At 42.8% G+C, this 12,506-nt stretch overlaps 1 protein-coding gene across 1 annotated transcript; it reads right to left on the bottom strand.

The window, feature by feature from the left end:
* Positions 1–310: 310 nt before the first annotated feature.
* LOC131243984 (auxin transporter-like protein 2) lies at positions 311–10,185 on the bottom strand. Its single transcript, XM_058243646.1, has 9 exons — positions 9,670–10,185; positions 9,241–9,468; positions 8,926–9,111; positions 8,734–8,846; positions 8,450–8,633; positions 7,279–7,376; positions 5,457–5,664; positions 4,085–4,342; positions 311–982 (listed from the first exon to the last, which is right to left on the bottom strand). The coding sequence occupies exons 2-9, from the start codon at positions 9,406–9,408 to the stop codon at positions 770–772; spliced, it is 1,428 nt and encodes a 475-aa protein (XP_058099629.1). The 5' UTR covers positions 9,409–9,468; positions 9,670–10,185; the 3' UTR covers positions 311–769.
* Between the last annotated feature and the right edge of the window lie 2,321 nt (positions 10,186–12,506).

The following is a 12,506-nucleotide window of genomic DNA, read 5'->3' as shown; positions in this document are numbered from 1 at the left end:
AGACTGATTTGATTCCTTAAATTCCCAATAGGTGGACGTCTTATGCGATGTCTTATTCAATGAGCATATGCCCATTAAACTGCAGAATCCACTAACTTGGAAGGTTTTAGTTTGGACTACATATTTTCCAGGATGCAGCTTTTGAGTGCACATGCATCTGCCCTCACACTATTGTCGAAAGTATCAGAACTCCCAAAAAAGAAAAGTCATATGAAAAGCAGAAGAGTGAGAAATATGAGGAATCTTCAAGTTGAAACATACACTCTCTATCATTTAATAACTACACCAAAGGTCTATGATTATATTAAAAAAAAAAAAATGAAAACGAGGAAAGGACAGTTTGGGGCTACAGTCACGTGACAGATAGGTGGAACCACGTGCAGGCCATGTGGAGAGAACCATCTCTGAGAATCCAGTCAAAAGTAGTTCTTCAAAGTTACACGTTGGACCCCATTGGAAGAGTACCATGTGGCCCTACAATGCCAACCACCTACCCTCCCTATTTTCTAAGACTTGGAAACATGATCGAAATGCTATAATAATAACAAACGCTTGCACTGAAAAAAGAAAAGGAAAATGAAAATCACCACATATAACCACCACAATGCTTTAATGGCAAAAGGAATCATCACCGTACGATCTTCACTAGCCCATCAAGTGGGGGCAATGCCTATTGTATATAATACAAGGGGTGAGAAAGAGATGGGCATTTGATTTGTGTATGGTTGGGTTATTTAACTCAGTTCAACTCGGTTGGATAGATACTGAGTTAGTGATGTTGAGTTGGTGGGGTTGTTGGAGGCTTGCATTGATAGCACTTGGCGAAGAGTCCGAAGGTGTCTACTTGCCTGACGAAGTTGGTCATGCTGGCCCACCCGCCAAACCCAAATCCAACAATCAATACCCAAACAACCACGAATGCATTCACAACGTACATTGCCGTCCAGCTTGGCAGGAAGAAAGGAGGTTTCTCCGCCGCATTCTGCAATACATGAATAAAACATGTGTTACAATCAAGGTGTTCTTCCATGACGGCCGTCATGGCTCCTTAAAAAAGAAAATTAAAATAAAATTACTTACAGTTACAGCTCGTTTTGTCTATTATTGTCCCGTAACAAACAAGGACTATAATCATTAACATTACGTAACGTAACTGATCTGGGATACCATGGTTACAACTTAGAGAGCCTAAAAACTCGGTGAGTCAACTCAGCTCAATAGTCACCCAATCTGAGTTAATGAAGAAAGCAACCAACCACCCAACCGAGTTTGGAAATCATCTAAGACTACGCCGAGTAGGGAGTTCTCAGACCTTTTCTTTCCAGGTATTACTGTCTACGACTATTTAAAGCGTGTAACAAACTGAAAGAAACGTCCCAACGTCTGGAAATATTTCCAATCCTCGACTTTAATGAAGTGTGCCCCACACACCTTCCTTTTGTGTCACGTGCATGTCACGTGGCTTTGGCATAGGACCACTGATTGTGACATACACTTGGCAAAAGATAATTAGCACAGAAAGATGAGAGGAAATGTTTTTGGGCCTAACATGGAAGTCACAGTCGAAATAAATGGGCCGGACGAAAAATATCTTTACACAATCCATAACGGGTTCCTGTAAGGACAGGAATACACTGCACAGATCTCGTGAAAAGATCATATGATCCCATGTGCGTGTTGTGCTGCCCAAGATTTGGGCTGTCCATCATATGAGTGTAGATGCTCTTGACCAAAAATTCAGGTGGGTCTACTCATCACAAGGGCCATTATGTGAGAGAGAAATAGATGGATTGAAGCCGTCCAGTTGTTCCAAACCATAGGCGTTGATGAGCGCGCTGGCCTCATTTTTTTGGTCAAGGCATTTACACAGTGGGGCCGACCTGATGGTTGCTTTGGATCTTGCACCGGCACATGGCAGTATGTAGGTTTTCATACCTTCCAAACTGTGGGCCCCTTTCAAGATAAAGGATATCCTGAAATTCGTACTGGTTAGCCAATATTCAACATTTAACTTTGGCCGTTAACTACTACAGGCCTTTTTATTTCCGACCATCCATATGGTGGACCCATAATGGAGATGGATGCAACCTCGAGATCAAATAGCTAGGATCATCTTCACATGGCGGCACGATCGCGATGGGAGCTACATCTTCTACAATACCTGTTTTATGCTGGGCGTAAAAGAACCAAGCTATAGGGCCCACCATGTTATATATGTAAATCTACTCCGTCGATAAGGTGAGGACCGTTATTTGAACCGTACATACAAATTATCAGCCTGATTGAATACTTCAGTGGGATACACCGATAGAATAATGTATCATTGCTCCTAAAATCTCTAAAAGCTGATGCGGTGTTGCCCGTCTGAGTTTCAGATCATGCTGATTTTGTATCTTCACTTATCCTGATGTGTTCCACCTGATTAACGGGTTTGATGAAGGTACACACCATGGTGGTGCCACACACAAACCTATATTCGGCATTCGACCCATTGTTCCCTGTGGCGCGGCCCTGTATTTTTTTTGCTCCGGAGCCTAGAATACAGGATGGAACCCTCCTGGACGGAGTGGATTTTACACGTCCAACATGGTGGGCCCCACAGATCTTGGATGTTTTGAGCGAGGATTCTAGTCCGATCACAAGGTTTCAAATATCCAAAAGACGATTCGACAGTACGTGATGGGGTAGAGATACGGAGTAGGCGAAAAGCGATTTTCGTACAAAACGAATTTAAAGCTTTTTTTTTTCCCACGGATCGGTTCCTTGAGGGCAGTAGTACAACGATAGGTGTCTTAGAGCTCCCAGAAATTGCATTTCCAGCTCAAAATTCAAGATCGTTTTATACTTGCAAGCCTCGATCCCAAAAGCTGATGGAGATTGAGCCCATAGAGTACGAAAGGCCGCGAGTTTCCTCCCCGGCAACATGGAGTTCCATGTGACCCAAAGCTCTGTGGAGACACTGCAATGTCCATGTGGAATCCACTCCATCCATCAATTTCGTCAGTTCATATGTTAAGATGAGAACTCAGCTACGAGTTTGATAGTAGTCTCAAGTGGGCCACACAATAGGAAAAAGTGGGGATGGAAATGCCCACCACTGAAACCTTCCCAGGGCTAACGGTGAGCATTCAGTCCCCACTTTTTCTTGTGATTTGGACCACATGAGTCTTGGATCTAACTCATGTTTGGGCTGTTGTCCTAACAAGATCTGAAGAAACTGAAGGACCGAGTGGTTTTCTCACGAATATCAGAGTAGGCGGCACCAATCTTTGGGTTACAGGAATTGGCGTCCATTCAAGTCCGGACACTCCTAAGACAAAAGCACAAAGGACCGAAATACCCTTTCTTTCATGAAAGTTAAAAAAGTTGAAAATGATGCCATTTGAAAGCGCATTTTAGTCATTATGGTGCTAGAAAATTTTAGTGGTGCCTGCCACGATTTCCAGTCCAAAGAGAGAAAAAGTTTAAAATGATGACATTTGAAACGCAAGCGCTTTGAATGGAGCATAGCCCAAATTTACACTGAAAAGATTATCCTAACCATCTGATTTTGCCCGCTCAACTTGGAAAGCTGACCATTACAAGGTCACCACCAATAGGGTCCTTCAATCGATGTTGGTTTCAGGCTATGATACAATACTCAATGGGCCCACGATTCTAACGGTCGGGATTAACGTGTATGTATGATACATGTGCCGTGGATGGGTTCCGCGAGTTCAGTCAATGGGCACAATTTAGTAGCTGACTCCTTCCTGTTTTCGGAGACATGGTATGGACCGCGCATTTATCGACTCCAGATTGTCATTGTCAGAATCCTGTAGTTTCTAGCTGGGAAAGTTGTTTTAAGACTAGGTCACTGTACTCAAAACTCGGCCGAGTCAACTCAACTCGATGAGATTTTGAAGCTGAGTCACAGGGAAACCTGCTCGTCGGTGGACTCAAATCTTGAATCAACAAGTCGACTCGGCCAGAATTTGAGTCACTAGAGTGAGAGCCATGACAATCTATGGAAAATGTAAAAAATAGGGATATTTTGGTATTTTCATCCCAGAAAGGAGCAGAGGCAGGAGAGGTTGGGCGTTACCTGTCGAGCAGAGGCCTTCCTGTACGTAAGCATATGGGCCAGTGAAGGAATAATGTAGACGGTGAAGCTAACGAGAAGCGCACCCACAGCGGAGTTGATGGGTCCGAAGAAGGGGAAGATGATGGCCAGGAACCATATCGGTATGACCACGGGCAGCCGGGCAACTGCCCGCAGGCAGATGCTCTTCGTGTCATGCATTCCAATCACCTTCTCCCACACGAAATACAACGGCGTGCATGCGAACCCGAACGTAATGAACTGCACGTAACGGTCACAGAGTGAAAAAAGAAAAAGAAAGAGAAAAAAAAACACACAAGAAGCAGAGGATAAAATACGTCATTTTTCTTGTGAATTTGAGAAAGATAAAAAAGAAGTTTGGTGTCGGGAAGAGAGTGACGCTCCATGTGCATACACATTCAAATAATACAAATTACATAAATGCACCTCAGGTTAAGCTGTCGAAATGGTGGGCCCGGCTACCGCGTATACATCCATTATGACCCAAAGGTCATATTGAACTTATGCTGCTAACGGGCCGCTCAGTAGACATCTAGTGGGCGGCCCAATAGGAACCGGTCAATGGTCTAACTTCAAAATAAATTTGACCGTTAAACAAAGGTCATGATCATCTAATCAATCTGATTTGGGGCCTATTCCCCATCTCCCGTGGGTCCCAAACACCCATTGTAAAACCATACAAGTAGCATGGAAGTAGCTTAGTCCAAAAGTTCAAATGATAGGCCCCACCGCTAGCGGACCAATATCATTTACTTTTACACAGACGCAATAAAACACCCTCGCTCTTTATGGCCCATATGTTGTAGATCTAACATCCACCCAGTCCATAAGGTCCCATCGTTGATTCCAGGACCTGGAACAAAAAAACATCCAGATACATAACTCAAGTGGGCCATATCATAGGGAACAATGTAAATGGGACACCAAACCATAGGTTCGAGTGTGGGGTCACCATAGCGTGTATCTTTGAGAAAACCCGTTAATTCTCTATCACCTGATGGACGGAGTGGATGTTATTGGCCATCTCTAGTAGTGTGCTTTTATTGGTCATGTACTTGTTGAATTTGAACCCTGGGCTATTTACCTTTCATGGAAACAAATAGATGGCTCTGATTATTTAGGAGAAGTGATCACCTACAGGCCAGCGGTAAAGGGGTAAATTTTTTTTTTTGTTGGCTGAATAGGCGCTGAAGCTGTACAGGCGTCTGTAGGTGATCAGTTCTCTCTTTTTCGTTCAGTGACAGATTTGTACACCCCATCCCAAGTTGGGCCCACCGTTTGGACAGTTTGAAATGAGGTTCAAGTATGCCGCTTTGACGGTGGACAGTATCACTGTAGTATTATTGAGACGGACCTGGTGGATAAGCATAAGGATAACGGCGGCATCACGCCATCCGTTCTTGGGAAGGAGAGAGAAGGCGTTGGAGTGGTTGAGGAGCTGGTCACCGAAGGCCCAGTAGACGGCAGAGGCTGACGGCAATGTTAGGGTGAAGACATACAGTGTCGCCAGCAGGTATATGTACTTGAACTTCTGGGGTTTCCACATCGCATGCATTATCTCCCTGCAACAGATAATACACAACCGCACATCATATCATTTTCGCATGCTCCCCTCTTTTCAGTTCTTGAATGGATTTGGCCCTTTTCACCTTTTACTTACTTGTAATGAGATGGATGGGTGCAATGGCTACCGAGCTAAAGTAGCCATCCGAATTCTCTACCTTACACCATGTTGTTGATCTGGGCCGTTCATCAGTTGGCCCCCACTTAATTGTGGAACCCAACGGATGAATGGCCAGGATTTCACACAAAAGCCGCTAGGGACTAGGTAGAGCAAAGATGTGGAAGTCAACAAGAGTTGATACACTTCTCATTAAGACGATACTACCCTTAAATAAGTTTTTAAAAGGTTAGAAGAATTTACGGGGAAAGAAAATAGTTAAAGATGGCCGCGAGTTGGGGAATATTACAGTCACTAAGTTGGGCCGCGTCTATAGATGATCTGAACCGTTGATATATACCTTGGACATAAAATTAAAAAAGAATCAACGGTTTACATTCATGTCCACCGTTCACAGGTTTTGTATGGTCCACCCTACATCCTGAAGTGGGTCTTACACTGATCCACGGGCCAGCTTCGGACTTGGGATTCACTACGGTGGTCCGAGGAGTAGCTGTCATTTACCCAATGGGAAATGTGCAACCGCGGACAGTTATTATTGTTGTTTCGGGAGGCAGTGACCGAAATACGTGCCGACAGAACGGCCACCTCAGGATTCGCAGACCAACACAGCTGAAGTGCTAAAACCGAAGAGCGCACTAGCTAAGGCTTCGTTTGGTAAAGTCAACACTCATGACTCAACAGACTTGTCCCGGAGAACCTTGACTCGGACGAGTTTAGTCAGTAACTCGGGCACATTAAGCATGCAAAAGAGAAGTACTTCGATGCTCTTTTAGAGTTTGATCGATGACACTTAGATTGCATACAACTGGCATATAAGTAATTTAAATCAAACGGTCCAAATTTCCGGTTCCAGAACAAAAAATTACATTTATTGGTTACTTGACAATCGCATTGGTGGACATTTATTGAACATTTAGAATAAAAAATAAAAAAATTTCACCGGTGCACTTTCAGCAAACAATTGTCCATCAATCAAGTGCTAGGATTGTGTGACTGAGTGAATCTAAGTTCCACAATTTTATGAGCTTCATCCAAGGTTTAAGTATTCTCTGGAACTGGTACCATCCATGAACAATATGGCTGTATCATACATATTGGCCCCAAACGGTACAATACAGGCTGATGTGGGATGATACGAAAGACACATGCGCCGGATTTTTAAACTAATTTTCGTCTTGAGATGATGTATAGCACGTCTACAATTTCTAATTCCCTGCATTTCAAGGGTCGTATCTGCCACCTCTTATTACTTAGGAATTCTTTTGCTGAGAAATAGAGAAATCAAACAAATCCAACTGAGTCCAGAACAGTTGAGTCTCGTGTGTATGTTCGTGGTTTGCTTAAATGGTAAGGGCGGTTTAGTCATTATAGGAGAAAGAATCCCTTTTCCTTGTTATCATTTTAACCACCCACATGGGGAGCAAAAGCTGCAGAGCAAAGAAGCGGTGTAAACGAAGTAAAAGGCACAGTATTTTTTGCTCGGATTACTTACACGGTGACAGCGTGTCCGCCGAAAGTGTACAGGATATTGGTGGCGCCTGTGAAATACAACACCAGCTTTGTAGGAGCCGAATGGGAAACGCCTTCTGCCTATTGTACCCCACTCCCGCCCAATCCAATCCAACCACCGCAATGCCAGAAGCAATAGAGAAAAAAGAGACTTTAATCAGCCCAACTGGCGAAATAAAGTGAGAGAGAATGATACTCTTGCAGATTGTGATAGATGATACTCAGGCAGTAATAAATTACCGAGAACATGAATAAGTGTACGTTATTCAAACTAAACCATCCAAATTAGTATCAGTTTAGATGTAGCCTGAACAAAATATCACTCTTATCTGTTTATTTAATAAGTAGATTCCTCGACATTTATTGGACAGTTAACAAAAAGATATCCACGAATCAAGGGTTAGTATTGTTCAGCAATATGATTTCAGCGAGGGTAAAGTGTTTCGAATCAGAGGTTAGGATTGTTGTGTGCCTGCGTATCCAGCGTCATACGCAGCCAAGAGTTTGAATAACTGCCAGTAAAGAGAGAGAAACGGCTGCCCATACCCAGCTTCGGTTACAGTTCAAAAGAAAGTAAATGAAACCGTAGGGGCCACGACTACACGTACCCATCTCTTTGCAGGACATGTGGCAGGCTACGGATTAAATTGGTCCGTCTATTAGTATCCTTTACTGCAGATTGCAAATGGTTCAAAGAAACAAATGGAACGGATGATCCTAGCCATCCGATCACCGGATTTCAAAGACATTCAGTGCTGAAAATAGCATGGAAGTGATAGCTAGGGCCATCCAATAGGTGTGGTTTTTGAGCAATGGGCTATCCAGGTAGGTCCCACTCGATGGACGATCTCGACTGACACGAACCCGGCCAAGTGCACTTTAAAAAGAGGGGATTGCATATTCCTGGCCCATATACCATATGCCCTTTAATCCAGTATGAGCATTGTTAGACGATTGGAACCGTTCATTGCTGGACCACGGTTCAATAGTCACATAGGATGGACGGTTCCGATCATCACAAACCGCAACTCACCCAAAAACCAACTGAAAAAAAAAAGAAAAAAAAGAAGAAGAAGATTCGAACTGCCTATCAAACAAGGAAAGGGGTTATGCTTATTTAAATTATTTTATTATTTACGATTTTTGTAATATACCTGGCCATGTACTAGAGCTGCGATCGTCATATACCAGGCCGTATACGTCGTCATCCCAAGACCTAGAAAAGACCAGATACGGTAGTTGTGGAAAGATGGAATGAAAACCGTAGTCGCGCAGCAAGCTCCAAAGATATATGTCCATGTCCGCTTGTCCAAGCGGTCGTTTATGTAGTATATATTGCTGCTCCCCAAACGCCAAAATTAAAATTTCTTAGAAATAAAATCCTTGAAAGATTAGTATTATTATTATTTATTTATTTTTAGAATTTTAGTCAACATACCTCGCACAAGCAATGAGCTGAATGACAGACCCAAAGAGAAGAAAAGTGCAGTTGAAAGCAAGGCCGACGGCTTTCCAGTAAGGTCCCAAGAGGCCATCCAGCACTTCAAACCACTGCAATCAAAGACCAAGGGCATTTTCGTAAACTAGAACGGAGCTCTGAATACTGAGGGAGTACGGGAGTATTGAGTACCTGAATGACATGGTTCTTGAAGCTAACGTTTTCTTTCTCCTTTCGGGCTCTGTACTCTACGTAGAGTACGCTGATTAAATACGCAGTCCAGCTCCCCATGATTCCGTAGAACAGCTGTAGCAAGATTCCAGAAAGCATTCCCAGCTGAGAAAAGGAGTACGGCAGCGTTAAAAGAACCTGCGCCACCTGCAGAAAACAAAATTCCAGGGAAAAAAAAAAATCAGAAATGGAGAATAAAAACGGAAAATCAATATCTATATCATTATGTTTGATTTTTTGGAAATGAAATAGTACACTTTTTTGTTTTTGTTTTACCTGATTTGAAGCGCAGCTGAACCAGGCGTCGTAAACGGAACCTCCATGCCACAGAAAGCTTTTCACGCTCAGGATCGATGACGCTTCCTTATCTTCCTCCTTTCCATCATGGTCCGTCTCGTTATAGCTCGGGACGATCGCTTCCTCCGCTTGCTTCTGCGGCAACATCCTTCCGTTGTCTGTAACGGCGTTTGCGAGCTCCTCCCGAACGTCAAGATCCGTCCAGATCTGAAACATAAAACGAACAGGAAAACAGAAAAATAAACGAGAAAAATAAAAATCCTGGATTACGAAAGCGAAAACTCGGATCCAAACGCTTCTTAGAGAAGACGGGAAAGCGGAAAAGGGGAGAAACGATTCCAACGTGTCTCGCTCTATCCTACTAAACGGACTGCAGTTTTTCTCGATCTGACGGAGGAATGCTCTTACCGTAGATAGCTGGATTTGAGATTTCTCTCTTTCTTCTTGTCTTTTTGCTGATTTTTAGAGAAGATGAAAAAAAGGCGATGAAAGTTAGCGATCAACGAATGTCAGCAGCATACAGACAGCAAAGCAGCGCTTGAAGAGGCAGAAGAATCCTCCATTCCAAGATCTGAAGGCGCTTTAAATGCCGATATAACTGCAGATCTCAGCCAATCGAATAGGCTGAGAAAGCAGTAAATGCGCTTCCAAGGGTAGCAGCGTTGAAATCGGTTCGAACCCGCAAAGCGACTGTTTACGAGCTCGGAAAGACGTTTGGCAGAGAGAGTGAGAGTAGCAAGCAGCAGCTACCTCTGAAAACTCCTCCTTCCTTCTCTTCTGCTACCGTTTAGTTGGGCAAATTCAAGATCTGGCGAAAACGACGTGGACAGTGGGAGGAAAACCGGAGCGGAGTGGGCTTATATAGCAGAAATACGCCGTTTAAACGGCAACGGCAAGATAACGGCCCGGAAACCGTTCTAATAGCTATTATCCATCTCTGCCTTTGCTTCCTTGGCGTACCCTTTTTAAAGAGAAAAGTTTTGATACTCTGTTAGAGTGTGATGGATGATACGCAGGCACTTATAAATCTCAAACATTAAACTGTCCAAACTATTTTACCCAGTGTAGATGTATCATGAACAAAAAATTAAGCTTATTTGAATAATCTAACTACCGGATCGATGGACATTTATTGGACGGCTAAAAGGGAAAATATCCAACGGTCCTGTTTCCACAAACAAGAGATTTGGATTGTTCAACCAATCTGATCATGGCATTTTGAGTTGCCAACATTGGGTTGCACAATCTAGTCGGTTTATTTGAGTTCATATATGCCACATGTACAAATTTTGAGTGCCTGCGTATCAAGCGTCATACGCGGCTGAGTATCATATAACTCAGATCCAAAATCTCACTTTACTAATTCCAGGAATTTAATTTCCGCATTAATTCACTTCTCTTTTTAATCTTTTCTCTGTTCTAATCATTTTTAATTAGTTTTAATTCTTCGAGGCGTCAGCCACCTCCTAACCTGTCGCCGTATCATCAGACGTGTTGTGTTAATGGGCCTCGGCCCACCGAAATAAAGGAGAGAGCAAAACATTGATTTTCTGGTAGTCTATTGCCATCAACGCGCTTGTACACGGAAAGATATCCCAGTCTTAGTACATGTATAACTCAAACTAGACCGTTCGATTTTTGCGTGTACCGTAGATGGGTCTCAAGCAAAAAATGAGACGGAAAGGATTAGCTAACTGTCCGAATATTTTCAAATTAAATAGACATATACAGTGAAAGATGTTCCAATTTCAACAAACAGATTTCTACGAAGAAGATATTAGGACTGTTTAGTCTCTTTGGTTTTAGTCCAATGACTCATTCAGTCAGTAGGTGTTAGAATTTCAGTGGTTTGGATGGAGATTCATGTGTTCCACGTGTACACTTGCAGTGTGAATAAGCACTAAAAGTCAGTACTCTGCTCCGTTGTAAAATAATACCTGGGAAGAGGAACGCCTTACACGTTCGGCGCAGCTGCAGGTATTAGCGCCCGCCGAACCAGCTGGAAAGGCCAAGGCCTAGCACGCTTTAAAAGCGCTGCGTGTGTGCCCCACTCGTCCGCCGGTTGGATTCCTTGCTCTTCAGACGGCTCGGTGGGCCCGCGTTTCTGCGATGATCTATTGCAGACTTATCGGGGACATATTGGGAATTTCGTAGCCATGGTCGAGCACGAACTCTTCTTTGCCTTTTCCGGTGCCATTTCTTGGGTACACACACCGCCTACGATCACTACCGACAGTTTGATAAGAAGGGTCTACCGTCGGTTGCTTATCGCTAGAAAATCACTGTGGTCTGATGATCAGAAACGCCCACTTATCAGGTGAGCAATATATCACTAATCCATGTTGATCTTAGAGTGCTTGTCATCTGGCTTTTGTCCAATCATTCGTTTGTATATGCATGGCAGGTGTGATAAATGAAACGGCTAAAATTTTAGGATGGAAAATTCTAAAATTTCTATTAGGCGGGCCTCACATGATCAGTAGTTTCACCATGGTAGGTAGATCATTTGGACTAAGTATATCGGTGGGCCCATAGTAGTTGTGATTGAGGGGTTTCAGCGGAGTGTGCAGCGGAATCAAATATTTTTTTACTAATCAAAATCTATAATATTCTTCTTGGTCCACTCATATACAATTATATCAAATTTCTACAGAAAAGGATTTAGATCACACTAGTGCGTGATGTTGAAAATGGTGTTGATGTCATTTCCCCTTTCAACTAGGTTTTTCCCTGATCCACTTCAATACTGAGAGTTGAAAATGCTATCATCGGATCCTCCAATAGGAGTTCAGATTAGCACGCACTTATTACAGAAGTGGACCATACACAATCCCATGTGTGAAAAAGAGATGTAAGGAGGAGATGGACTCCACACTCTTTGTCTCTTCTCTTCTTTCGTTAATGTCCAAGGGGGGATGTCTAAAACTCCCTGCAATGGATGTTGTCTTCTAAGATATGATCATAGAATAAGTAGAGTTTCGACAGGCACTTGGTATAGTGCTCCACCATCTTATAAAATAGTGGAATACCAAATCTAAGCCATTAGATCATCGTCAAATATGGTCATGACAATTTTTATGGTTAAAACAAAACTTTAATAGCTAAGAACTTTTGAAAAGCTAAATAAAACAATTGAAGTGCATGGCTTAGTGAAAAATCACTTGATGAATCTTTAATCAAGTTGGATTTAACTATATACATCTCCCTAGGTAAAACTAAATGAATCTCTTATTGGTCTATGTAAG

The sequence above is a fragment of the Magnolia sinica genome, chromosome 4 (genome assembly GCF_029962835.1).
Source record: "Magnolia sinica isolate HGM2019 chromosome 4, MsV1, whole genome shotgun sequence".
NCBI classification, from domain to species: domain Eukaryota; kingdom Viridiplantae; phylum Streptophyta; class Magnoliopsida; order Magnoliales; family Magnoliaceae; genus Magnolia; species Magnolia sinica.
This window is presented reverse-complemented; position numbering and strand designations above follow the sequence as displayed.

What these genes read in the sequence shown, in the direction of transcription:
- LOC131243984 (XM_058243646.1), bottom strand. Translation starts at nt 9,408, where the DNA reads ATGTTGCCGCAGAAGCAAGCGGAGGAAGCGATCGTCCCGAGCTATAAC. An exon ending in TCAGCTGCGCTTCAAATCAG is followed by an intron (nt 9,112 to 9,240) that starts GTAAAACAAAAA and finishes TGTTTTCTGCAG; the next exon opens with GTGGCGCAGGTTCTTTTAAC. An exon ending in TCCTTATGCTTATCCACCAG is followed by an intron (nt 4,343 to 5,456) that starts GTCCGTCTCAAT and finishes CGTTACGTGCAG; the next exon opens with TTCATTACGTTCGGGTTCGC.